Source organism: Ursus americanus, chromosome 21 (genome assembly GCF_024610735.1).
Source record: "Ursus americanus isolate L20-20 chromosome 21, mUrsAme1.1.p, whole genome shotgun sequence".
Lineage (NCBI taxonomy): Eukaryota > Metazoa > Chordata > Mammalia > Carnivora > Ursidae > Ursus > Ursus americanus.
In genome coordinates, this window is record NC_142147.1 from 11,021,354 (window position 1) to 11,049,050 (window position 27,697).

At 34.4% G+C, this 27,697-nt stretch overlaps 1 protein-coding gene across 13 annotated transcripts in view; it reads left to right on the top strand.

Annotated features, from left to right (window-relative positions):
• Positions 1–27,697, top strand: part of CHD9 (chromodomain helicase DNA binding protein 9) — a 213,222-nt gene that overhangs the window by 104,699 nt on the left and 80,826 nt on the right. For 10 of the 13 annotated variants that reach the window (XM_045806780.2, XM_045806778.2, XM_045806783.2 and 7 more), the window contains 3 exons: positions 12,287–12,618; positions 23,656–23,767; positions 27,483–27,629. In XM_045806780.2, the coding sequence (XP_045662736.1) occupies positions 12,287–12,618; positions 23,656–23,767; positions 27,483–27,629 (591 nt within the window). Of the gene's footprint in view, positions 1–10,350; positions 11,141–11,177; positions 11,502–12,286; positions 12,619–23,655; positions 23,768–27,482; positions 27,630–27,697 lie in introns of those variants that run through there. The other 3 variants (XM_045806788.2, XM_045806790.2, XM_045806791.2) reach the window with 3 other exon arrangements.

Genomic DNA, 27,697 nt, shown 5'->3' on the forward strand with positions numbered 1-27,697 from the left:
TTTTATTGAAGGTCCGTCAGATAGACGTGACTGATTGCCCACATGGTTGATCTCAGCCTCCAGGTTGACTAATAATAGATGACTCAAAGCCCCTCACCCTAAATCATGTGATTGGTCTTTCGGGTGTGACCAGCCCCATCATATGATGTTAGATGGCCAGCTCCTGACCTTAAAGACATTCCTATCAGGTATGACATACATTACCTCCCAGAAGCTAAGGGCAGAGGCCAAACCTCTCCCTGGGCAAGGCCAAATTCTTACTATACTTACTTTTAGAAAAACAAGTTTTTTCGAACTTTATTCAGCCTTTACTCTTTCCTTCCTTCATCAGATGTTTTTTATTCTGTGTGATACATAGTTTGTTGGTCTCCAGGTATACATGGACATAGTCCCTGCTCTACAGAGCTTACTTCCTAGTTTAGGTTTAGGATTTTGTTTCTTTGATTCTGTTAGTCAACCCCTCCAAATTACAATAGACCAAAGTAATAGTCTGGGTTGAACTCTCCTATGAAATGAAATTGAAACATTCGTCAACCTCTTATAACAATGTTTTTCAAACTTCTTTGACTGGGACCGGGTTTAGAAGTGTCTGTTTATAAAACGTCTGTGGACTGTGTATTTGTAGGGATGTATGTCTATTAAGATATAAGCAACATTTTACAAAACACTGGTCTATTTCCCTTATAAAGAATGTTAATGCCTATTCACTGAATTAATGACTGAAAATGAGATTTCAGCTCACAGTTCAAAAACACTGTCTTAAACAATGAGACCATCGAGAATAATGATAGCCTATTACTAGAAGGAATCAGCTTAGAAACGTAGGACCTGATATCTGAGGAGGAATTGAGGTGCAAGGTACGCATTTCCATAGGACAGTCTCTAGATGAACACCCTGGGAAGTATACTATGGCTAGTAGTAATGTTACTCAGTAGGGCAACTTACGAAGACATAAAACCAGTATGTCGTTCATTTTGCTTTGTAGCTAATTTCTCATACCTGCTTAAGATGATTTCTGATTCATCTTTCCTCCAGTCTCTGCTTGGCTAGTCTTTCTTTTCATTCAGATTTCAGTATAAATGGCCTCCTCAGTTAGACCTTCCCTGAACCCCCTCTAAAATGATCACCCTTCCACTTCTAATCACATCATCCTGTTTTCATTCTCTGCATAGCTTTTACCTTTACCCGATGTTTCTCCTATTTTCTTCACTCCCTCTCTAAAATCTTAGCTACATCAGAGCAGCAACTTCATCTTGTTCACTCTTTTATTCCCAGCACATGTAACAATGTCTGGCAGGTAGTATGTACTCAAATAATATGTCTTGTATGAGTGATCTAGCTCATGTTTCTCTTAAACCTAAAGCAGAATAAATTTCTCTTGGTGAAACTAGAGTATACTGTAATTATCTTGTTCATTATACCACATTTCTGTTTGTGCAGTCTAAGATTGAATTTGCTTTTTTGGCAAGCTCATTACACCGTACACTCATTTCGTTTACAGTGAGCTAAAATTCCCTGGTATTTTTCACATGAGCTGCTGTTCAGGCATGTACCATTTATTTTTTACTTAAGTAGTTGTTTTGTGTATGTGTACAAGCATGCCCATTTATAGATTCAGCCTCATAAGATTTTTTTTTTTTAATCAGCATTTTTGGGTGCGCACTAAGAGGGAGGCTAATTAAGAACTAATGGTAGGGTGGCTGAAGAGAGATTAGGCTGAAATGAAAGGCCAGTAGGAACCCAGGAGACTGACCAGATGGCACCAGTTCACAAATTTAAACCGAAAATACTCATTTGGAGGGGTTAGCGCAAGCTGAGGAAGTAGAATCAGTTGGAAGTTTTGGAAGGGCTCACTTGACAGGACTAGGTCTGCTTCTTCCTATTCTTAAAAGAAATGTAGCATGACTCCACCAGGTTCAGACTCAACATCAGGATGACACCCTTTCCTGTCCGAATTATGTTCTCTGTCATCTTTCCCCTCCTCCCCTCCCCTCCCTTTCCCATCCATCCCACCCTCACACACGGTGCCTGCAAGATCCCAGCTGTTCTTGTTCAAAACAGCCAGTGGAACATTTTTAATTGCCCTTAGTCATTTATCAAACCTTAAGTTGTTGTGGACTTCACAACACTGTTCTTACATGTCAGTGCCTCTCATGTTGTTACTAATTCTGTTTTTTGCTCCTTGAAATCTGAATGGCTGCAACCAATACTTTCAGAGACACTTTTTCCCCTCTTAGAATCACTTCTGCTCATAGTATTGGAATTTTGTTTTCGAGTCCTGACTTGAGGTACTACATTTCCTACCTTACTGATCTGTCCATCATTTTGTAGTTTCAGGTCATATGATGATACCTTTTTTTTCTTTAACTTTAAAAGTTCTATCTTTATAAAGTCAGTGACACACAACTGCTATGCCTAGGCTGTCGTGGACCCCAGAAGGGCCTGTTTAGCGTTCTCATACAGTTCTCATCACTTCTGCTTCCATGAGTAATTTTCTGGTGGTTAGAATTACATCCACAGATGCAGTTTCTCTCATTACTTACTTTGCATTCTGCAAGGTGAAATTTTAATATGGCAAAATTACATAAACTTTGTGATTTTTAAAATGCTTTGACTTTTTGTATCTAGCTGCTCTTCGACATCTAATAAAATTATATTTCTTTTGCCTACAACTGTAGATCAAGTTTAAATGCCTTATTGTCCTTACTACAAATGTATTTGTGTTAGCCTCCCCTCACATCATTTATGTTTGTTAATAATCACTTGAGTATTCTAATAGTTTTTTAGAAATATCTCAGAATTCTGAAAATTAACACTCGTTTTTCATAATGCTGTGTATACAAAAACTAAGTGTCTTTCAACATAACTGACTCTCAATTTCCCCTTTAAAAGACATGAAAGAGGTGTTTTCCTTGGTATTTATTTTAGTGATACATTCAGAAACGCTGCCAAAAGCATTGAGATTGTGGTGGTTAGTGTTATCAAGCCAATTATGTAACTGCGTGGTTAATTTGCTTACACTGTTGCCCTTCTGCTTTATCAGGACCTGTGGAGGCTGTAAGAGTGTACTTCACCTTTGGGTCTTGTCAGAATGCCACCACCACACTCCAGTCTCTCAGGCTGGGGAAAAACCAACAATGGCCACTTGATAAACTGCTTTGGAAATTGGAAAGGTTTCTGATTCCTAACAGAATATCATAAATTCAATGCTTTATGAACTTTGGATCAATTGTCACCTATGTGGGAATGGTAGGCAATACTTAGCAAAATGATTTTTTTTTTAAGAGTTGAACTCTGCTGTTGTTCCAGTGAGATAGACATGTACTTGTCCCATCTGTGCCTGATCTCTTTCATCTCCAGTTAGAAGTCATATTTGATTTTATTTTTAACCACATGGGAATATTGTGAAATGAAATAAGAAAAAACACCAGAAATTGTGGAAGCTTTGGGGCTGTAAAATGGTTTGTAAATTAACATATTCAAGAAGTCTTTAAAAAAATTTCTTTGTAGGATGCCTGTCTGGCTCAATCAGAAGAGCGTGTGGCTCTTGATCTCAGGGTCCTGAGTTCAAGCCCCACGTTGTTTATAGAGATTACTTAAATAAATTAACTTTAAAAAACAAAACAAAAACACTTCTTTTTAAAAATTTTTCCCCTAAGAAGCATTTTAGAAAAAGTGCTGTGGGAAGTTAATATTATTTACCAAAGTGATACTTATCTATAATATTTTAATTTTTTTATTGGTGTGATATTTTGAATTGTTACCTGGCAATGGCCATACATATTCTAAATGGCCAAAGCTGGGACAATTTGAACAAGTAAATAATCATAGTACCAGATTATAACCCATAGAATAAAATAAATATCCATGAGTCTATACTATATATAGTATAGTATATGCTTTATGTAAATAATTGAATGAATAAATAGGGAGAAGAGACAGCTTTATTTACAATAGAATTCCAATAGAAAATGTGGGAGGAATGAAAGGAATAGAAAATTTGCATTAGGCAAATATCACAATAATTTTTACAGGCAAGAACCATCAATGCATGCTAAAATTACTGGGCAAATGTATATGAGAAACAAGATATTTGTTTAGTCTCATAAGATACTTATTAATTATAAAAGGAGAGATTTGTAGTAGAGAATCATGGTGGACACCACGTTAACCAAGCAATCAAAGTCAATATCCCTAGTAAGTAATAAGGTATACTGACATCGTATACCCCTGATCTGAATGATCACTGAGACGGGCAGAGTGTCACATCACAGCAACAACAAGAATACCTAACATCTCTGAGGGTTTATTTGCCAGACACCACAGTAAGCACATTTTCTGCTGGGCCTCACTACAGCCCTAGTATTACAAGGTAGATACTGTTATATCTCCATTTTACGGATGGGGAAGCCGAGGCCCAAGTAAATGATGAAACTGGGACTAGAACCCGGGGCTGGCTGACTCCAGAGCCTATTCCCTAAATCACAACATTATGCTGAGCATAGCTTGTAGTGTCATGCCTAATTTATGGACTGATGAATGCAGTATATTTAATGTTGCCAAGTAAGTAGTAAACTTTGTGAGGTTTTGTGCTTTGATGTTTTAAAAATATACTTTCGATCTATCTGGAAGCAAGAGGTGAACTTTTAAATAATACAGCATTGAAAAAGCAACACACACTCACATGAAAGGTTAAATATTACTTGTTATCATGTATGGCCTTTTTATAAATAAAAGTTTTCAAAAATAAATAAATAAAGATCTTCATCGAGTATTCAGGTATTTTTATTGAAACCACTTAGCAACCCTAAATCTAAAAATTGGATACCCTTCTCTATATGTAATCATTTATTGATTCCCTCAGTCCTTCAGCATGAAGTCCAGATATTTTAGCGTAGCTTATAACACTTTTGATAATCTAACCCATTGCCTTTCAGTCCTTGTTGCTTATCATTCTTCTACATGCACCTGCTTTTCTTGTTATGCCAAGCTACTTGTTATTCCCAGAATATAACTTTTTAAATTTCTTTATTACAAAGCATTTCAGTGTACACCAGAGTAGAGTAGGCATCACTCAGGTACAATAGCAATCAGTTATAGGCACTGTTTCATCTATATGATCCTCTGTCATTCCCACCTCCTCCATGGATTTTTTTTTTTTTTAAGATTTTATTTATTTGAGAGAGAAAGAGTGAGTAGGGAGAGGGGTAGAGGAAAAGGGAGAGAGAGAATCTCAAGCAGATTCCCTCCTGAGCATGGGGCTCCACATGGCGCTCCATCCCAAGACCCTGAGATCATGATCTGAGCTGAAATCAAGAGTCAGATGTTTAAACTACTGAGCCACCGAGCACCCCCTCCATGGATTATTTTGAAGCACATCTCAATCATATTACTTCATCTGTAAATATTTCAACTTATATATCTAAAAGACAAAAATTTTTGTCTTTAAAACACCACTGCAAAATCAGTTTTATACCTAAGAAATAATTATCATTGCTTCATAATCAAATATCTAGCCAAAGTTAAAATTCCTTAGTAGTTTAATAAATGTATTTTTACAATTTTTACAATGACTTTTTCAGGTCCCTATCAAAACAAGGGCTACTCATTACATTTGGTTGATATGTATTTTAAGAATCCCTTTTTTTCTCTCTCTTTTATCATTTAGTCTTAAGTCTCTCTTTTTTTTTTTTTTTTTTTTTTGATCCTTTGTTGAGGAGATTAAGTCATTTGTCTTTAGAGTTTCCCACATTCTGGATTTTGCTGATTACACCCCCATGAGGTCCTCTAACATGTTCCCCTCTCTCCGTATTTCCTATAAGTCATAAAACAAATTTGTATTTAGAAAAATATAGCTTTTGTGAATATGTACTGTTTGCCTGAATTGCTATGTGGATGACTAAAATTAAGGCAGTACTTTTAATAGTATTACCTTATCAATGTATAGTTCAGTATCAATGTAAAAAAAGAAAGGAATGTCATGGTTAGCTAAAAGTGGAGACCTGGGTATAGTACAAGTCACAAGATGAGAGTAGGCCTTTTAGTTTGTGAACGTGGCGCTTCACGGATGTGAAGAAAAGCAGAGTAAAATAATTGCTTTGCTTCCATCAAAAACTCTGAAAATAGATCTAAGGGTAAAACTCAGAAAAAGACTTTTGACAGATTATAATTTGCTCTTGGGTCAATTTTTCCCCTTCTTTTCTCTTTAAAAGCAGATCTTTATTGGTAGCTTGTGGAAAAAATGTTCTATGCAATAATTAAAAAACAAAAGAAGTCAGCACATTAATGTTTGACACATATTGCTAAGATTAACTATAAATTTATTGTTTTTAGAAGGTTGGTTTTATATGAATATTTAAGTAGCTAATATAACACTTCTTAAAGAGTTTAAAAACTAGCACACTGACTTACCATAAACAATTTAAGAGAACTAAAATGCCTTATAAGTTTTATTTATAATATCAAATTACTATATTTACTTTTTTTTTAAGATTTTATTTATTTATTTGACAGAGAGAGACAGCCAGCGAGAGAGGGAACACAAGCAGGGGGAGTGGGAGAGGAAGAAGCAGGCTCCCAGCTGAGGAGCCCGATGTGGGGCTCGATCCCAGAACACTGGGATCACACCCTGAGCCGAATGCAGACGCTTAATGACTGAGCCACCCAGGCACCCCAATATATTTACTTTTTTTGACTGCAGAATTTTTAACTCTGTCCTCTTGGCTTCCACAACACTGTTCTTTTGCTGATACTCAACTTACCATTCTTGTAGTTTCTCTTTGTTTTCCTTCATTAGCTCTTCTTCATCTGCTAGTTCCTTGAACTTAGTGTTCTGAGGTTTCCCGGTTGGTTTTCTTCTGTTATTTCTGCATTGTCTCTCTAGGCAGTAACACTCGTTTTCGCTCACGGCTTGTTGTCTCTTTCTGTTTTATCTTGTCTTCTATTGGACCCTCCGTCTACCTCCACCCCCTGGGCCTGAAGCCTAACAGTCCTCTCTCCAGAGAAAGGTTGGAAGATTTTTAGCCATCATGCAGTTTTATCTGTGTTGTTGAAAATTCCTTATTTTGTGTTTTATTCTAAGTAATTTTATCTGTTTTAATATTTGAGACCTTTCATTCTTTCATATTACTTTAAAAATATATGAAATAGGGGCGCCTGGGTGGCTCAGTCAGTTAAGCGTCTGCCTTCAGCTCAGGTCATGATCCCAGGGTCCTGGGATCGAGCCCCAAGCCGAGTCTGCTTCTCCCTCTACCTCTGCCCCCCCCCCACCCTCCACTTGTGCTCGCTCACTATAAATAAATAAATAAATAAATAAATAAATAAATAAATAAATATGAAATAGAACATTCCCCCAGTAGAGGAGACTGGATTCTATAGTACATGTATAGTAGCCGTGTGATTATTCTCCCCTTCTTTTTGGAAGTTTGTAATTTCCATTCCTGTCCACACACTGGTAATTCAATAATCTAAATTATTTGTATGCCACTAAAATATTTGAAATGGACAAATTCCCAGTGTGGGTTGGGTGAGTATGTGGGAAAATCATTCCACCAAGAGAGGAGAGATCTGACTTCCCCCTCAGATTTTTTTTTTTTTTTTTTTTTTTTAGATTTTATTTATTTATTCGACAGGATAGAGACAGCCAGCGAGAGAGGGAACACAAGCAGGGGGAGTGGAGAGGAAGAAGCAGGCTCATAGCAGAGGAGCCTGATGTGGGGCTGGATCCCACAATGCCAGGATCCCGCCCTGAGCCAAAGGCAGACGCTTAACCGCTGTGCCACCCAGGCGCCCCTCCCCCTCAGATTTTAACACATCTAATTTCTTGGACAAATCTCTTTGCTTTTTTCTCTCATGAGGGAAAAAGATGTAACGCGGGTATGAAAACTTTTTAATTTTGTAACAGGTAACATTCATAAACGCTAGAAACCATACTTTTTCATTCTGTTCTATTTCATTTTTTTTAGTGCTGGTCTGGACCCACTAAATTTATATCATGAGTTGCTATTAGGTCATGACCTGTGGTTTGAAAAACACTCATACCATAAATCCTTGAGTTTCCCCAATAATGAAATATGATATACCAGGTCTTCCATATATTCCTTTCAGTTGCTATCAACATAACTAATATATCACGTATGAAATCATCTTTATGTTTTGCTGTGACTTCTTTGTTTTATAAAAATTTAGATATGATATTAATATATATGCCTTCTTTTTAAAGTATTGTTTTTGTCATTTACCATAGAGGTTTTTGGGGAGTATGACCTTTGTCTTTATATTTGATTTTTAATCAACTTGTGTTTAAAAAAAATATTTTGAAACTATGACAAACTTACAGAAAAATCGCAAGTGAAGTACAAAGAAATTCTTTCACTTTGTGAAGGGTTGGAGAGTAGATTGCAGACCTGATGTTTCATCACCACCAAAGACTAATATATATTTCCTACAGATAAGGAAGATTTTTTCTGTATAACTACAGTGTAACCATAATAAGTGGGAAGTTGATACAGCAGGAGCTGTGGGATGGGAAGGAAAATAGAACAAAATACAATTAACTAGACTTGACAATTTTATGACTGCTTATATAAGGAAAAGAGAAGGACTGTAGCATCTTTTTGTGTGTTTGTGATATACGTGTGAATTGGTAAGTGACCTACATTAAAAATGTTTAGTTACTTAACCCCTCAATATTGATGTTCTGTGGGAATATAAATTTAAAATACTGTGTTCTGATAGCAGAAGAAATATTTGACCATGGATTTTGTTATTGTTGTCTATTGTTAAGATTTACTGTTAAACAATTGGGATTTTGAGTCACGTAATAGAATCTATTGAAAAGCTTTAATGGGAGAAGTGAGATATTTTGGAAATCATCCTAGGTTCTGAGGGTAGTGTCAGTGAGTTAAGGATATTGAAAGAAAACAGCAAGAGAGTTGACATCTTCCATTCCAGCCCTGACCTCTCTGAGGATGCTGTCTCAAATTTTCAGTTACTAGAGCTTTTAAACTTATCACACACGTAATACCCATCCTTTCTCGACTAGATATCCTATTTCTTTTACCTTCTCCTATACCAGTGCTTGGTCTAGAAACCAAGCATTGACTCTTCCTGCTCTTCACCTGCCCATATCTAGTTGATTTCTACATCTTAGAAAGAGCACAGGAAAAGATTCGTTTCATCCTATATTTATCCAGTGTCTTTGCAATGTTGAGAAAGTCATTTGGCTTCTTTTGTATTCAGATCAATCTGTGTACATTATGCTATTTGAACCACATATGATTAGGAGCATGGTTTTCATAATGAGGTTCTTTGCCTTTTAATCCCTGCTTCATCAGTCAGCAGCTATGTGATCTGGGGGGAGTTACTTCTTCATGCCCCAGTATCCTTAGCTGTAAGTACATACCTCACAGCGTTGTTTTGAAGATTGAGTTAATGTGATATATAATATGAGGAATAGTGCCTGGAACACAGTAAGGATTAAATATGTGTTAGCTCTTACTATTATTGTTATCATTATGACTTTTTTTTGCTTGTGCTCAGGCTGTTCTAGCATTTTGTAATATTGCTATAAGAGTGTATCTACCATTTGCTAATCCTCTTCTCTCCATTATTGTCATTATCCTATTGTTCCAGATTAAATGAGTTATTATGTGAAAAATACTTAAAGTGTTAGCCCTTACTATTGGTTATTGTGATTTTTATGTAGACAACCTCTCAGGGCAGTCAGATCCTTTCCTTGTCATTAGAGGTTCTCTAAACTTTAATTTCTTCCCCTGCTGTCCACATTGGTCTTTCCTGGACATTGGTCATGTAATGTTGCTCCATTTTGAGACCTTTGGTGCTTAAAAGGAAAGAAACAAAAAATGTTCTTTGATAGAAATATCAGATAACTTGCCAGGACCAACTGAAAAAAATGGTATTAATGAAAGAAGTAAACTTGAATTTTGAAGCAGTGTAAATTTTGTTTTAGGTACGTTAGGGCGTTGTTTATTAAAATAGTCTCAATTTTTTATAGAAAGAAAAGTTGTATTGATGATGAAATTCAGGAGGACTCGTTATTTATTTTTAGCAAGCAACTGAAACTAAAATTTTATCTGAAAAACTGCATAGTTCAGTTAAAATAGAACATGAAGGGTAAAGGTTTTATGAGTTTTTTGTGTTAGGAAAATAAATTAATGTTTTTCTTCAGGTTTATATAAGGAAAAAATGTTAAGTGTCGTTATTTATTCTCCGTGGGCATACAGGCAGCTTTCCTGTGTTGTTATCGAAATCTTGAACTTCTCTTTAGAATTTAAATGAAAATAGTTTCCTTCGTCTGTCTTAAAAACAACATCGTTAGCTGTTTGTTAGAAGAATCAGAAGAGAACTTATCTAATTTCTTAAAGAGAAGTCACTTGTTCTGTGTTCATTTGCATGACCTGCTCTTTAACCCTTTGCTGCTCGTGGGCTATTTTCCTACTTCCAGTATTTCATGGTATCCTGGAGAAAAGTATGTTTCTCCAGTAAAAATTGCATCGGATTTTGTCTGTTAATATTGGTAGCTACATAAAGCCATTTCACCACAGTTTTAGTTTTCAGATGGGCTCTTAAATCAGGTTTTAGGTGTATTTTTTAAAACTTGACTGCAGGAAGTGGCAGAGCAAGAGTTAATGTGTTACATGGAGGGAAGAACAGTCCATCGGGGGTTAAATTGCAGAGTCTAATGGAATAATAACTGGTAGCACCATCTGCTGGCCTACTTCCGCAGAAGGAGTCAGTATTTTTAACGACATCTCTAATATTCATGCTGATGCATTTTGATGCTTTGTGCATTCATTTCTTTCTGTGCTTTGTTGGAATCTGGCTATCTGCTTACAGCTATTGAGGAAACTCAGCTTTTTAGGAGGGGTTTACAGCCGTTTTCATATCTAAATAGGATGAACAGTGGATATAAACTTGCCAAGGCAGAAATGTGTTGATAAATCACAATGTGTGTTTGTGGAGGGTTGTACATCTCTAGGTTGCAGCTTGCTAAATAGGCCATTTAGGAATCTTCTTTCAATGCTTTTTTCTTGAGCACTGCCTGGGGTGGTGAAAAAGCAGAGGGCAAGCCTTTGTCTGACGCCAAAAATGTCTTCAGTGAAGAGGCCAAGAGGAAGGGTAAGTGAAAGCCTGAATGAGTGGGAGGAGGAGGGGTTCTTTGGGCTAAAAGGCTAATGGGATTGAATAACCTTCCTTATTACTGGCTGCTGCTGCGGGAGTCGTACTGCATCGCCATCTTGAGCTTGTTGCTGTTTTCTCGAGTCTTGGTTATTTGTTATAGCCTGTAGGCCTTAAGGTGGCATTTTAGTGAGCGTTCTAAGCCCTCCTTCCTTTCCCAGTGCTGCAGCACTGCTATGAAACCTTTGATGAGGCAGGTATAGAAAAGATATCCAGTGAAACACACTGGAATCAGCATGAAAATGTGTGTGGAAATTCCTGGTGGTTTTTTCCTTTGCTATAGTCAGAGGCATGTTTACGGGTAAGAACATAACAAAACTGTGATCTAAGTATATGTGGATGAATGCGTGTTTGAAGAAGATACTCTTTTTTAAATGCTGTTGATTTGCTTCCTGTGATATTGCTAAAATATTAATAATTTTAACGTAAAACTGTAAAACTTGGTGTTTTTTTTCAGAATTGCTTGAGCAAAATAATGATGATATAGAAAGAGAAAAAATTCACATTTAACTCTTTCACGGAAAAACTAAAACTTTCTCTAATTTTTAGTATGGGAATGTTTATTTACTAACTAGCTATGTTGCTGCATAGATTGCCCATTAAAAAATGATCTAAATGTTTTCAGGTTCGAGTTCTAATTTCTTGTAAAGCAGAGAAGCTTTATATTTCTAAAAATTATAATCAACTAAGGAGTAGTCATTCTAAATTAAAATTGCTATTTTAAATTTATTAATAATTTTTGGAGTTCTGGAGTGAGGAGGCAAGAAAAGACTTTTATTTCAAAAGCACACAGTATTTACAGGACAGAATTTGAATCAACTAACTAATCAAGAACGCTGTGAAAATATCAGTGAATCTACATTATCCTTCTTTAACCTTCATTTTTAAAAGCCGTAGTTGAGCTTTTTATTTTATACCTACACTAATTTCTAGATCAGCAAACTGTTTTAATTTTAAATTTGTTTGTAGCACTCACATACTGGCTCATGTATTTTACTCTAAGCATAATTTTAAACGTTCGTAATTCATGTTAATTGTTTAGGTGTACTCTGAAACGTTGTATAAAAAGTATTCTGATTTCTCTAGCCTCCATCTTCCAAGAAGAGTGATGGTTCTGGGACATACACTAAGTTGCAGAATACCCAGGTGAGGATCATGTCTGAGAAGAAGCAGAGGAAAAAAGTGGAATCAGAAAGCAAGCAAGAAAAGGCGAATCGGATCATATCAGAGGCCATAGCAAAAGCAAAGGAACGTGGGGAACGCAATATTCCACGAGTAATGAGTCCTGAAAACTTTCCTAGTGCTTCAGTTGAAGGAAAAGAGGAAAAGAAAGGTAGACGGATGAAATCCAAGCCAAAGGACAAAGAGAGCAAAAGAACAAAAACTTGTTCTAAGTTAAAAGAGAAGGCAAAAATTGGGTAAGTTGGTTAAGAATTAAATTTAATTCCTTTGAATTTTTTTGTCAAAGTGCAGTGTGTCTCATCTTTTACTTTTGATTTGTGTGTTATGTATTTACTCCCACTCTGAAGTTTTAAGTTGTTGGATACTGTGTATACCTTATTTCCTTTTCTGAATGAATTGGGAAATATTCCAAGATTTACTGTGTTTTACAGTTCTGTGAACATAGCTTTTTGTACATTAATAATCGTAAAAGGAATTTAAAATAGGAAAATATTTCATACATAAAAGAGAAAAAAAGAAAACAAAACCAAACCCATTTCTGTGCCAGCTCCAAATTCACTTTCTTTACAGAAAGTGCATTGAAATCTTGTGTAAGATTGCCTTACCTCTTAGTTGTACTTCTTCGGGCACCTTATGGTTTGGAAATGTGAGATACAATCCTTTCTAATAAACCCACAACTTTGGACTAAACGGAATGACAAGAAAACTAAGACCATTTAAATCAACGATGAGCAGCTCTCAGCTCTTACTGGTCTACTCCCTCACTGTCTTTCTGACTTACTTTATGTAATAAAGAGGCCAGGTGAGGATTAATGCTCCAAGAGAATTATAAGGCCAAGGAATTGCTCTAGAAGGGTACATTAATTATCGGTGTTTTTATTTGACTGCTCATCGGATACATTAAAAATATAAAATATAATAAATGTTAATATTTGTATTATATTTAAATTTTTGCATGCAGGGGTAAAAATAACCTAAGGCTGCGACAGTTTAGAATTATTTTTGCAGGAATATTTGATCATTTTTGAAGGCTTTACGTGAAATTTTAGATAAAGGGTTTAATCTGTTTTCTTTTTTCTCGCACAAAGTACACAGTAAAGAATTCCTTTATTATGAAAATCTTCATTTTCTTAAGAAATAATTTATACATTATGTAGATATTTAGAACTAATACAAATTTGTAAAACAAATTAATTCTCAGCATTTTAAATGCAGTCACCAAACTGAATTATATTGTCACATCCTGATTCCTTTCAGTCCAAACCATTAAATAACAGGGGCTCTTTTGCCATAATAGAGCAGTGACTAATGTTTGTGATTTTTGCATTTTATTTGCAGGCAGCAAAAATGAAATTTGAAAGTTAAATTTCTGCTCCTTTTATATTTAAAGGTTTTGGCATGAAAATATTTTTCTAATATTATGTCTAGTTTTAATTAGGAAATCCCATATTTAATCCCATATTTAATCCCTTAATGTATTAAGAGTTAGTATAATTAAAGTTTTCCAGTTTTAACTTGTACTATTTGGAAGGGCATTTAAAAAATAATGCACAAACCAAGAGAAACTGGTAGAGAAACTTCAAAAGTTACAATAAGTTTAAGTTTGGGAGGGAATAGGTAGAGGCAAAAGATACCAGAAGTGAATCTGTTTCAAGAAAAACAATATACGTAAGGGGAAATTAGAAATGATCATAATAGAGAGAAACGTGGATTTTTGAAATGTGAATATGGTAGGGAATAGTAATATATTGCAGTAGAATGTCTGACTTATCTGTGATATTTATATTTTTGTTAGAAATAGGTAGATTATTAATAACAAATGATTTTAATATTGCACAGTGTTGATCAATTTAGTAGTTTTATTTTTAGAGAGAGCGTTCTTGAGAGAATAAGTGAAAATTGTATTGGAAAGATAAATACATGGCAAGACACTGAGCAGTTGCTAGAGAAAAACTTGTTGAGAGTATAAGAGTATCCTTTTGATAGAGGAATTAATAAGTTGCAGCCAAGTAAAGTAAAATGGAAGTAAAATGGAAGCTCGCCTTATATATTGTTATTAAACTGTTGGAGTAAAACAATGACTTCTTGGTCATCTTTATCGAAGACAAAAGTTGTCATGTTGGAGGAAAACATAGTTGGAAATGAAATTCATATACAACCCAAAGTTCCTATACTAGTCAATTGAAATATTACTGTACTTTCCAATCAGCTGCTATATTTAAATTTGACAAGTTTTTAATTTCTGTGTGAAGTCATTTAGATAGTTAAGTTTAGTTGCATAATTTTAATTAATAGCATTTTATGATATATTAAACATTTTCTTGTGAAAGTTTTATTTTTCTGTTAGTTTGAGAACAGTTGGGCTATTGCTACTATCAAATGACAGATACCAGATAAAGCTGAAGGGAATGTATGCTGGAGCTTAACCACCAGCAGTGTGAAATAGAAATTTTGAGAGTAGCTAAATTTGGAAACTAAGCTATAGTTGATGCATAGTCAGAATTGGTGTTCATTTCATCCACCCCACATGTGATTTGTTACGGTCTAGAAAGAAGAAAACTAGTACCGCTTCTGCTTGCTAGTGTGCTCGAGACCTTTTTTAGCACTTCTGCTACTCTTGTAGATTAATTTTTTAAAAAGTACAAGGAAAAAAGAGCCCTTTTCAGAGCACTTGTGTACAATCTCATCTTTGCACCTCTGTGAATTACATTGGCACACAGTATGCTAATTTGGTTAAGTTTTTTGGCTTTGGAGCCAGGAGCATTTGTTCAAATGCCAGTTTTATCACCTATAAGCAGTGTGACCCTGTACAAGTACTTAACCTCCCCAAGCTTTAATTTCTTCCGTGTAAAAAGGGGATAATGATAGTACTTGCCTCATGGTGTTATTTTGGGGATGAAATGATTTAATAGCATTTAAAGCGTATAGAGCAGTACCCAGAATTTAATAAATGTTAGTCGTTATTTCTGAAAACATAAATAGCATGTAGCTATTTAGAGAGAAGTCTGCGGCCGGGAGCCACGCCCCTTTCTTCAAGCCTAAACTTTCACTCATATGCCTAGGTTCTCTTTCCATTAAGGCTCTGTTCCTAAATAAGACCAGTTAAAAAGTTAGGCAGGCAGTGCTCACTTCAGGAGCACGTCTACTTAAAAAAAAAAAAAAACCAACAACAGAAAAACAAAAACAGCTGCTAATTGTTAAGAGGGTAATAGGTTAACTTATTAATGGCTCTTTTCATATAAGCATGATGCTGTTTATCAGGTAGCTAGGGTTGCATTTAGGAGAGGTAAATTTTGTTTGAAATTTGCCTGGAGCTTGAAAGGTTGCCCAGGGTTATGTGGAAGATGGTGAGTTGAAATGGAAATGGCAGGTGTAAAAGAGTGAGGTAGGGAAAGAGCCTTTTCTACTTTAATGTTGGTCATGTTCTTGGCAGTCAGGTTCAAACAAGTTGCCTTTCAACTAGAGTAGCAGATATTTTTTTTTTTTTTTTAAAGATTTTATTTATTTATTTGACAGAGATAGAGACAGCCAGCGAGAGAGGGAACACAAGCAGGGGGAGTGGGAGAGGAAGAAGCAGGCTCATAGCAGAAGAGCCTGATGTGGGGCTCGATCCCAGAACGCCGGGATCACGCCCTGAGCCGAAGGCAGACGCTTAACCGCTGTGCCACCCAGGCGCCCCGAGTAGCAGATATTTCTTTAGTAATAGTAGGTGCATAATAGATGCTCCATGAATGGAATGGAATGAATTTTATGAAATGAATGAATGAGTAGGAGGTTAAATATTAAATGTTACCAAATGGCTGAATTTGATTTGTTAAATCAAAAACAGAAATGGCAAGCCAATCCTTCACCGAAACCACAGGGACATAGCTAATGGTTTGGTAATAGTAGAGAGTTAGATTCTAAAATAAATTCATTCTGTGACTTCGAGTAGAATTTTCTTATGGTTTTTATGTGTGATTTGAGATTATATAGTAGAATATCACATGATTTAATTGGGGCATTTTTAAATTTATGGTTTATAACGTTAACATTTAAATTATGTTTCCACGTTGTCAGTTAGAATTTAATTCTGTGTGTTACAGCTTATTGGACTGGCATAGGTAGAATGATTTTGATACTTACAAATGTTTTGTGGCCCTATAAATTTAATCAGTCCTTCATGATTAAACTTGATGTGTTTTTTTCGTATTATTCATAATTATTCTTTCTGTATGCTAGATATCAGGTGGCTAGAAATAGCTTTTCTCTTGAGTGAAAGCGGAAAATTCTAAATTAGGAAATATTTATCAAAGTCAAGTAGAAATTAAGGACATCATATTATAAAGAAAAACAATAAAACATAATTAAATTTTGAAATTATATTGTGCCCTTTTTTGCTATAGTTTGTTTGAAACCCCAAAAAGGAAGAAGAAAAACAACGTTAATTACCTTGCATCATACATATACATATATATGTGTGTGTGTGTTTTTTAAATAAAACTAACGTGTGAGTTTGTCTATATGCATGTCTACAGAGATAGATTTATATCTAAATAATAAAATATATAAGGGAAAAAAATGAATTAACAAAATCTGAGGGAAGATATAATGAATCATCAGAAATTGGGAATTATCACTTCATAGTCCGTGTTGTTAATAAAGTGACAAATGAGACCCTGATTGCATGTATTCAAAATAGTAAGAATTTAATATCCAGAAAAAATATAAATATATTTAATTTTTTCTTGGCATATGACCAAAAAAAACGTTGAAAACATGTATGGTACAAATGTATTATTTTTTTAATTATTAATCATATGTCAGTAGTCTATAAAGTTTCTATAATTTTTAAATGCCAGACAGGTAACATGTTTTATTGATTTCACTCCTTAGACCTAAACTTAAACTCAGTGAAAATCTGAAACACATTCATCTGCAGAAAGAACTGATACAGCATACATTATTTGTTATGAATTTAATGAAGATTTGCAGTTCCATTTTTAAGGAGTATACCTTTACATAAAATGTTTTAGTAAGGTCCGTCAGTGGCAAACAATGTGTTGTATGTATTTCATTGAATCTAAGATGTCGTTGATTATAAGGCACACCATTATTTTATGTGTCAGTAAGAAAGGAAAAAAAATATTGCCAGTTAAAACTATGGCATGTGTTTGATTATTAAATGAATCTCAATTTCATAGATGTTAATATATAGGGAAAATATCTTAGAACCACTGAAGTGAAGTTTTTGATTTAATGCTCTTACTCTGTCAATGTTTTCCAACATAAGCACCCTTTTCTTTAAAAAAAAAAAAAGTATTTTTTAAGAATAAGAAACTGTGCTGATAAATGTCTTGACTATGATTATTAATACTTAGCTAATACTTGCATCCTTAGTAACTGTATGAAACAACTCAGTGAATTCAACTTTTTAAAAAAATCCTATCCTTAAACAGGAAGTGATTTATAGTCCAAGTTAGCAAGAACATACAAGACAATGTTACTTACACAAACTGAGATTAACTAAAATAAAGAACCCTTTTAAAACTTGCTTTTCTCAGAGGAGTTTAAGCTGGAGTCTTGAGTTGACCCTTAAAATGGAGAAATTTCACCAGATTAAAAGTGTTTTCTTAAAAAAAAAAAAAAAGTTTATGTTTTATGACTTTAAAAATAGCCACAGTGTCTTTCACTTGGCTTGCAAAGAAAAACATTATAATGTGAAATCGTATTTTTGCTTGTTTCCTTCACTTATGATGAATTGGATGCATTAATTACAACAAATGGACTAATTGGGGAAGATTCATTGTTTGTCCAATTATTGCAATGAGAGAATCAACAGGGGGCAATTACAGATTGACACTGTGTAGAATGCAGCTTGTTACCCAGCCTCTGCTAATAAACATGTGGGCAGGATTCAGATGAGTGCATAAATTACATCTGAAAATCAAATATAGATGTCAAGTATAAACACTGAGGTTTTCTAGTGCAAATGAATTAACATTTCAAATTTATACTTAGTTTGAAATTGCCCTTTGCTGTCTGAAACAAGCTATGTTTTGATATTTAATTCTTTTACTTGCCTGAGTATCTGTTGCCGCAGTTTGCTAACATTGATAACAGATCCCTTTAATGTTTAAAAAAAACAAAACTTGCAAAAAGCCTTTATTATTCATATATTCTGTATCTGGCACTTTACTTTGGTGATATTTCTGAGAATAGCAAACTGTCAGTTTATTTGAGGAATGTATCTATAATGAACTTTTGGTTTCATTTATAATGATATTTTATTTTAGAATTCATATAGTAGACTCTTTGTGATCTGTGATGGAAGAATGGAATGCTTTTTGGTAATTGGGTATTTTACTTAACTGATTTCATTTTATTTTTTCTACTTTTGGATCATCCGATTTCTCTCACATAATATTTATGGCAAACATTTGTCATTATACAGGCAGTAGAGATTTCTGGTTGTTTGAAAATCAGATAAACTTTAACCTTAATAATTTACTAAAAGATAATAATAGTTTCGTATTTCTCTGTATCCATTAAGCTATGTATATTTATTGACATTAAGTAGCTATTGACTGGTTGAAATATAGTGTCGTTTTATTTTAAAATCAGTAAGATGTTGGAAACAGTAGACTAGGAGTAAAGAGACCTTTATTGTCTTTTACTAAACTGTGACTCAGACATTTTACTTCACCTTTTGGAACTAAAGCTTCCCTATTAGTATATTGGGACTAGCACCTTACCTGTCTCAGAGCTTTTCTCTGAATCAACTGAGATATTGTAGGCAAAAGCACTTTGGTGTGTTTTAAGTTGTCTATAAATATAAAATCGTTTTATTATCCTGAATATTTGTTTTTAGAGTTTTCTATGATAAGTCTGAACCAGTGGTTCCCAAACCGGTGGAACATCAGAATTTTTTAGGGAATTTTTTAGAAGTCTGATTGGAGTCCCACTTAACCAAATCAGAGGCCTGGGGTTGGGACCTACAGATCTGTTTTTGTTTTTGTTTTTTAACTTTTTACTTTGAACTAATCTCAGACTTGCAAAAATAGGTCAGAGTTCCTTTAGGCTCTTACCCGGCTTCTTCAAATGTTAACATCTTATATAACCAAAGCATGATTATCAAACACAGAAAAAAACACTTGTACAATTCTATTAACTTAGAAACCTCATGCAAATTTTGTTAGTTGTTCCATTTTTTTGGCCAAGATTCTACATTTCATTGTACTGTCATCTCTCCTTACACTCCTTCAATTTGGGATAATTCCTCAGTCTCTGTCTTCTGTAATGTTTTTAGTTTTGAAGCATACTGGCCAGTGATTTTGTAGAATGTCTCTCAGTTTGGATTTGTCTAATATTTTCCGATTAGGAATCCTTATTTTTAACAGACAGCCTTCTAATGAAGCCTGCCTCTCACACATTTAGGAATTACTCATCAATACCAACCTAATCTTTGTTCACCTTTGTAGTATCACCTATGTGCCATTTTAGAACTTTACAATAAACTAGTATGACTTCATTGTTTCCAAGAATCAGTGTTCTGTGTAAGTAACCCTAGTTTTTAAATCTTAAAATATGTCTTTATTTTACTCAGAAATATGTCAGTCGAGCATGACTTAATGTTTTAGAATCACCTTTTTCCTACCACGGAAATGTACTGTTTTTTAACAGAAAGGGCATGTGTAAATATTTTGAAATTTGTAAGGTTTAGTAGGAAACTACTATATCTGAAATATCTCTACAAACTTAAGATTTTAAAAAGATTTTTGCACAGAGTAAGAACAGTTAATGTGTTTGTGAGATAAGATGCTCTTCTAGGCTCGTAGAACAACCTTGGAAGAAAATACAGAATATATGGAAAACACAATTTAAAAGGTCCTTTTTTGTTTTGAAGAACATTTGCAAATAATTAATATAATGAAGACTTATCCTAAGGTATTACGGGCAATGTTTTTGCTAGGACTTACCCTCCTCCACTAAAAAGGGTAGGTATCTAAGATTGATAGGGCAGCACTTACCAGTATTTCTTTTCTAGAGATTTAGGTAATATTTATCTATAAATATGTTTGAGCAAATGGCGGAGTGCATCAAATATATATTTCTACTACCTGATTTTACTTAGAGTTATCCCTGATCTTGCCACTGAAGACCAGCCGGACAAGTGCCTTAGGCCATATTATATAATCACAAGGAGCATCATGCTTACCCTTAGGAGGAGGTTTTTACTGGAAGAGGAGACTTCTGGGAAACTAATAATGTCTTGTTTCTTGATCTAGAAGCTGGTTACACATTTATGTTCATTTGAGAAAATTCACAAAGCTATTCTCTTTTGATGTGTACACTTTTCTGAACTTACATAATACTTTCATATTAGAAGACTGTTAGGTTTAGGGAAACATTTGGGAACATTTGAGAGCTTCAGTTCAAGCTCTGGAGTGAGGCATACTTAATTTCTATCTCTAGTCCTGCTATCTGTGACTTTGACCAAGGCATTTAACTTCCCTAAGCCTCCATTTCCTCTTCTTATAAAATGCTAGTATTCGCTTCTCGGAATTGTATGAACATCGAATGAGAGAATGCTTGTTAAAGTCAGTAGACACTGCCTCCATAGACACTGGGTAAATGGAAGCTTTGAAAATGTAAAGGAGTTCCAAGAGTTCAGATAAGAGTGGGTTGAGATCTGAAAATGAAACAGTCCATATAGACGACTTTTTTAGGAACTGCAGATGAGGAGGAGGAAGAACACGATCCTGTGGTATCTAATAGTAGATATGACCTCAAGGGAGAGTTTTATTTTAGCAGGGAAACCAGAGTGAGGAAAAGGGACCAGAAGAGGGAAGAAATGACCAGTGAAAGTGGTGGGAGGGAATGAAGTATAAATGTGGTTGGTTCCTTAATGTTGTTTCAGAATATCTTTTTGTACTTTCTGATTTCCTGGTTCCAACTTAAGCTGTGTTTGTACTCTTATTTGCTTTCTTCACATAGTCCTAAGTCTGCAGGTGGGATACTGGTAAAAATTCTCCTTCTGTTGAAGGTGATAATCATGCCATACAAGAATAATCTGGGAGTAACTCTTTCTAGAAGTTTCTTGCCTCACATCTAATCATCCAGTCAGTGACGATGTCTATTGATTCTGCCTCCATCCTAAAGTTGTGCTTTTCTTTACCTCTTCATCCACACAGCCATGGCCCTGTGTTGCACTCTTCATGTCTCACTTGAGTTGTCATTTGCCTAACTGCTGGTTTCCCTGCCTTGCGTTCCTCTTCTTCTAGTTGCATTGCTCTCTTGTTTGAAATTCTTCCCCCACCAATTTTATTGAGATATAATTGATGTTTAACATTGTATTCACTTAAGGTGTACAACATAATAATTTGACATGTACTATTGGAAAACTGTGGCCACAAAAGTGTAGTTAATATCCACCACCTCACTGGTTACAAATGTTTTTTCTCATGATGAGAATTTTGAAGATTCACTCTCTTTTAGCAACTTTCAAATATACAATGTAGTATTGTTAACTATAATCACCATGCTGTATATTAACTCTATAGAACTTAATTTGTGTAAAATTCTCGTATCTTCCAAACGCTTTATTAATTGTTGTCACGTGTTCAGAGTATCTCCCAGCCATTTGTTGTCAGTGGTGAACAAGACAGATTCTGTTTCAATTCCTGCCCTGTGGAGCTTAAAAGCTGGCCTTAAGCTAAAATGTTAACTCCTTACATGTCATACAGATCTTCTGTGATCTTCACCCTATCTCGATGACCGTCTCTCTGCTTTCTCCTCCTGCAGTGCTTTGTGGATCTCTGACATGCTCTAGTCACTGCACATTTCTCTCATTCTTCTCTAATATCCCCCCTACCTGGAATGCACCCTCTGTCTTCTTTCACTACCAGTTGAACTCCCTTTTATCATTCATTTCCTATCTCAAACTTTACCTTTTCTGTAAAGGTACTCTGTTACAGTAGACAGAAGCACTTCTTTTGTGTTCACATTACATTCGGTACTAACTTCCACTTCTGCGTTTGAACCATGTTCATATTTTAACAATGATACTTTAACGTTAGGGACTGTGTCCACTTTATCTTCAAATCCTAGAACTGAGGAGTTTCTGACATATAATAATTAGAGGTTGGTTCTGAAATTACTGTGTCAGGACTTAACTTATTTGCATTATCCCATTTAACTCTCAACAACGGTACAGGTAGCCATTATAGGATCCCTATTTTCCCCGCAGGGAAACTAAGGCTAAAAGAGATCAAATAATTTGCCAGGTGTCTTACAGATAAGCAAATGGTAGAATCAGGTTTGAAATCTTTGATGCTCTGATTTCAAAGTGTGTGCTCTTAACCTCCGGGTCCTCCCACATTAATAAATAATTGTTGAAGAAAATTCTTCTATCTTTCTGATACATCATACTTGAAAATATTTTGGGAAATTTTCTCTGTTTGGGAATATAGATATCTAAAATAGAATTTCCCTGATTAGCAATTAGCATGGTTTGTGATTAGTGTGGTGCTTCAAAATCATGCTCTCTCATCTGTTGAACCAGAATAAGGAAATGTGGGAGCTCTGTACTTTCTACCTCTGATCAGGAAAAAAACTGAAAACACATTTTCATTTTAAACGTTTGTATTTGATGTACGTGTGTATAAATATTAATGTGCATATATACACATATATATATATATGAGAGAGACAAGCAAACTGGAAATATAAAAAAAGAGTTTTTAACTCTTTAGGAACATATAGTACAGTTAAGATAAGCCTTAGCATAGATGAAATAATTAAAGAACAATTCATTGTTAAAGTGTTTTAAGCAAGGGAGAAATTAGGATAAAAAGTAGTAGAGGCTCCTAGGGAATAGGTGGGATATAAGGACATTAAGTGCAGTTTGAATTTAGCAAGAGGTAGAAGGGGAAAAAACCCTCATCCCAGATCTACAAGATAATAAATGAATTATTTTAATTACTAAATGCAGTTATATCACCTGATATTTTTTTTCCGTGAAAAATAATTTTGAGCCCAAGAAACAAATGATAGAACCTGACTGCCTTTCTGTGCTTAAAAGCATGTTAACAGTAATAATGGTTTGTGTTTGTTCCATTAGAATGCAGTTCTTGTCTTGAAAATGTCATTATGGATTTCATGATAATTATCCTCTTTGGTTGAACATTCATGTGATATGAAATGGAGAAAAGTTTATCATGGCACTCTTAATATGACCACAAATGGAAAAAGGCAGAGAGTTCATACTGTTTACTCTTTTCTTCTTGAAACAGCAAACTCATTATTACATTGGGTAAGAAACAAAAAAGAAAGAATGAGTCTTCAGATGAGATATCTGATACAGAGCAGATACCACAGCACACTTGCAAAGAGGAGGACTCTCAAGTGAGTATTACATTTTTTTCTGAGAAATGAAGCACTGATAGAATTATTTAGATAGCCTAAAACTGCTTTATGGTTATTTTCACTGTAGTTTAGTAGTAAAACTACATTTTATTATATGGTAGAACTGGAAGACAGCATTATGACAATATGCTCCTAGTAGTATTACTATGGAATGTTGGATCTGGGAGGAAACTTACTTATCCTCTCAAAACCCCTCATTTTTCAGATAGTGAAACCAAATCCCATAGAGGTTAAGTAACAGTCCCAAGTCCCTGATGGCTTTTAGCATGGAGAAATATCTAGCAATACTATCCTGTACTTATAGAGTGCTTTTGAATGAACTTAATGATGGAGATCCTAAGTTTTAGAATCACATACAGTGATAGAGCAAATGGATTGAATCATTCCTAGAGATAATTCCTTTGGTCTGCTTCTGTCAAAGAAAAAATAACCAGTTACATTAAAAATCCCCTAATGTAGACAAGCATACTGTGCATTTTGCCTTTTTTTTTTTAATAGGTGGATATTCAAAATAACCTTGTGAAGTTAAAAAAAAAATATATATATATATATATATATACAGGGAAGGTCATAATAATTCAGGCCACCCTCTGCTCTCTAATAATTAAAGTACAACTCTAGGCCGTATGGGTGGTGGCAGTTGTTGAATTATGGGGCCAGAAAGCCCCTGAATGGCCTTTCTTCTTCCTTATGCAGCTTCTTATCCAATGGGAGAGTAGTGGCTCAAGGCTCCTGGGCTGCTGCAAGAGTTGAGGTAAGGGCAGTGACTGAGCTCCTAATATTATATGGCCTGGCTTTTTCTTCACATGTTATCCTTCACTCAGGCAGACTTACAGTTACCTTATTCACCATGAGAAAATTCAGTTTAATTTTTACTAGCATAAGGCTGGCCATTTTTTCCATTATGTAATTACCAAACAATGAAATGGTAGACTAGGTTAACATGCACATTTCTTCCATACCTTTCATTGTAGTATTAGGTTGCTTCGATAGGCATGTTGCTTTAACACAAAAATATAAGTGGAGAAGAAAAGAAATATTTTCTAATAAATGATTATAAATCTATATTATTGACGTATTTAAATGTATCATATGAATGATGGAGAGGTAGCTTTCAACCACAAGGGACTGTCAAAATTTGAAGCCTGAAAAAGTAATTTAAGTTTCAGGCTTAGAGTCAGGTGGAAATCTAAAAATCTGAATGTGATACTTAATTTTTTACCTTTAATCTTAATATACAGTACTTCAGTAGTCTGTATTTGCAGACTTAATTAAAAAAAAAAAAACACGCTGCAGCACATTATATTAGGATTATGATAGGAAACAAGTAACGTGTTATCATAATAAAATATTAGTCATTTAAGAGTGTATTTCTGACTGATCATGTAAAGTGTTGTGGACTGGTCCATTGAAGCCTCTAAGACAGAAGAAAAAAAGCTGGAAAAAAGAAATCTGAAGAAAGAAATGGTCACTATTTTAAATTGTGCTTTGAAAACATTAAGAGAAAGAAAGCCAGAAAAAAGCACATTAGCCAAAAATGTGTACACTAGATTAGTTTTTATATTTTTGAAGTAGTAGTGATATTACATGACAGAGAAAGATAATTTGATGAGAGTGGCACCTCATTTAGCTCTGCCTAGTGTGTAACTGGGTACTCTAGTAGAATATAATTTATTCCACTGTAATGATTCTAGCTATAATCTTATAATCTGATAGTATTCCAGCTATAATCATATAACTCAGACTTTTTAATTAATCTTTTGGACTGATAAAGTCTTCATGAGGGTGCAGTTTACAAATTTATTGCTCTCATTTTATCTTGTGAAGAATCAACTAAATTTGCACTTTTGAGAGTTCAAAGGATTCTTTCAGGCCACTCATTTACATTTTACTGAAGACCTAAGTGAGGCATTTTAAAGAACTAATAGATGCTAAGAGACCAGAAAGGAAACTTAAATGCTGAAAACATCAAACTGAATCTTCTAAAAGTATACTGAATTATTCTTAAACTTCATTATTTAGAAGATTTGTGCCCAGTGAGACATAACATTGGTAATACATGTTAATGTTAGAATAATAAATGTCACTGTTGGTTTATTTAAACTATTCTTAAATATGCAGGGCCATGTGATGCCTGTTGTAGAACTCTATTCTTTTAGCCTTGTATTAGACTAGAGATCCATAGAATTTTTCCCTCAAGTAATAATAAATATTACATTTTTTTTTCAAAATAGGACATGGGAAAATTTGGGTTTTTACAAGTCCTTTTATTATAACTTCTATACCCCACCTTCCCTGTCTCCCATATTAACAAAAAGTGTTACTACTTTGAGTTTTGAAAATGTAAATGTCTTCATGGCCAAAAGATGGTGAGACCCATCCTAAATGAGCCATGAAGTTATCTACTGTATTTGGCTGAGCTGAAAGTGCCTTTCTTTCTCTCAATATTCTACAACTCAAGAGATAGAGACAAAGGCACCTTAAAAGCCACTGCAACTTTTCCAACGCAGATGACAGTTTCTCCCCAGCCTACTGCACTCATTGAGTCATCTTTGTCATGCCTGTGGAAATAGGAAAGGCCTACCAAATTGAGGATATTGGCAGAAACCAAAAGAATACATGGATTATTTTGCAAGTTACATTATGAGGGAACGTCATGGGAGTTACTAAATATATAAAAGAAAATGGCTAGAAAAGGGAAGGAGGGGTAGATTTACCAAATATTGAGCAATAGAAAAGTTGACAGAGACAACTCCACCCATGAGATTTTAGGGAGGAGGAAAAAAGCAAACCTAAGTCCTTTGAAGTTGTCAGGCCAACAACATGAGATTTTGATTTTATAGTGGGGAACATCAAATATTAGATCTTTAGGGAGGTAAGTAAAGCCATGTGTATTTGATACCTGGTTTAAAATCACTTAGATTATTTTAAAATTATGGTACTACATGAAATACTTTTCAGAAGGATTACTTCTGGTTTTGATAGTGATGTTCTTTATTTTTAAGGGAAGCTAGTAAAGTTAGTTAAACACTGGTTCCTCTTTCATACACATTAAATTATTTGGTAGATTTACTTGATTGTTTTGTGTATCTCTTTTAAAACACTTTATATTCTTTTGTTTTATTCTGTTTTAAACATAAGTTCATGGATTTTTATGGTAAATATTGTTTAATTTATTCTTTTAGTTTTATGGCCCCGATTAATTATTTAACCAATATTCATCTGATACACTTTTTAGGTTTGGGGCAGAAACTGTGAAAGTATTAACAGTTTAAAATATGTGTTGCCCAAAGTGTGAAATAGCTGAATAAAACTTGTTTTTACTCTTCTTAACGATAGTTTCTAAAGACAAGTAATAAAGCAATAAACGTATTACTAATAAAATAGGTTTTGCCCAAGGTGTGAAATAGTTAAATAAAATAAATCTTTTTATTCCTAACAATTTCTAAAGAAAAGTGATAAAGTATTACTAATCTCTGTTATTTGAAACTTTAGGAAGTAAAACAAGATTCTAAGCCTGTGGCAAAGGGCAAGATATAATCTTCCTTTAATTAAAAGGAAAAATAAGAAAAGGTGAATGTTGAGTATAATTTCAGAAATTTAATGTACAAAATTTCCACACTGAAAGCAATTATTTTAAAAATCTTCCCTTTAAAATCTGTCATATAAATATGATCCTTATGGTTCATTGCAGAAAAGAAGATCAAATCGTCAAATTAAAAGAAAAAAATATGCAGAAGATGCAGAAGGGAAACAATCGGAAGAAGAGGTTAAAGGTTCTATGAAAATAAAAAAGAATTCAGCTCCTTTACCTGGTGAACAGCCTTTACAATTATTTGTGGTAAGACAGATTTGAGATTATGACTACAAATCATTTGAAACCAACATATGTTCTTTAAAATACTTTTC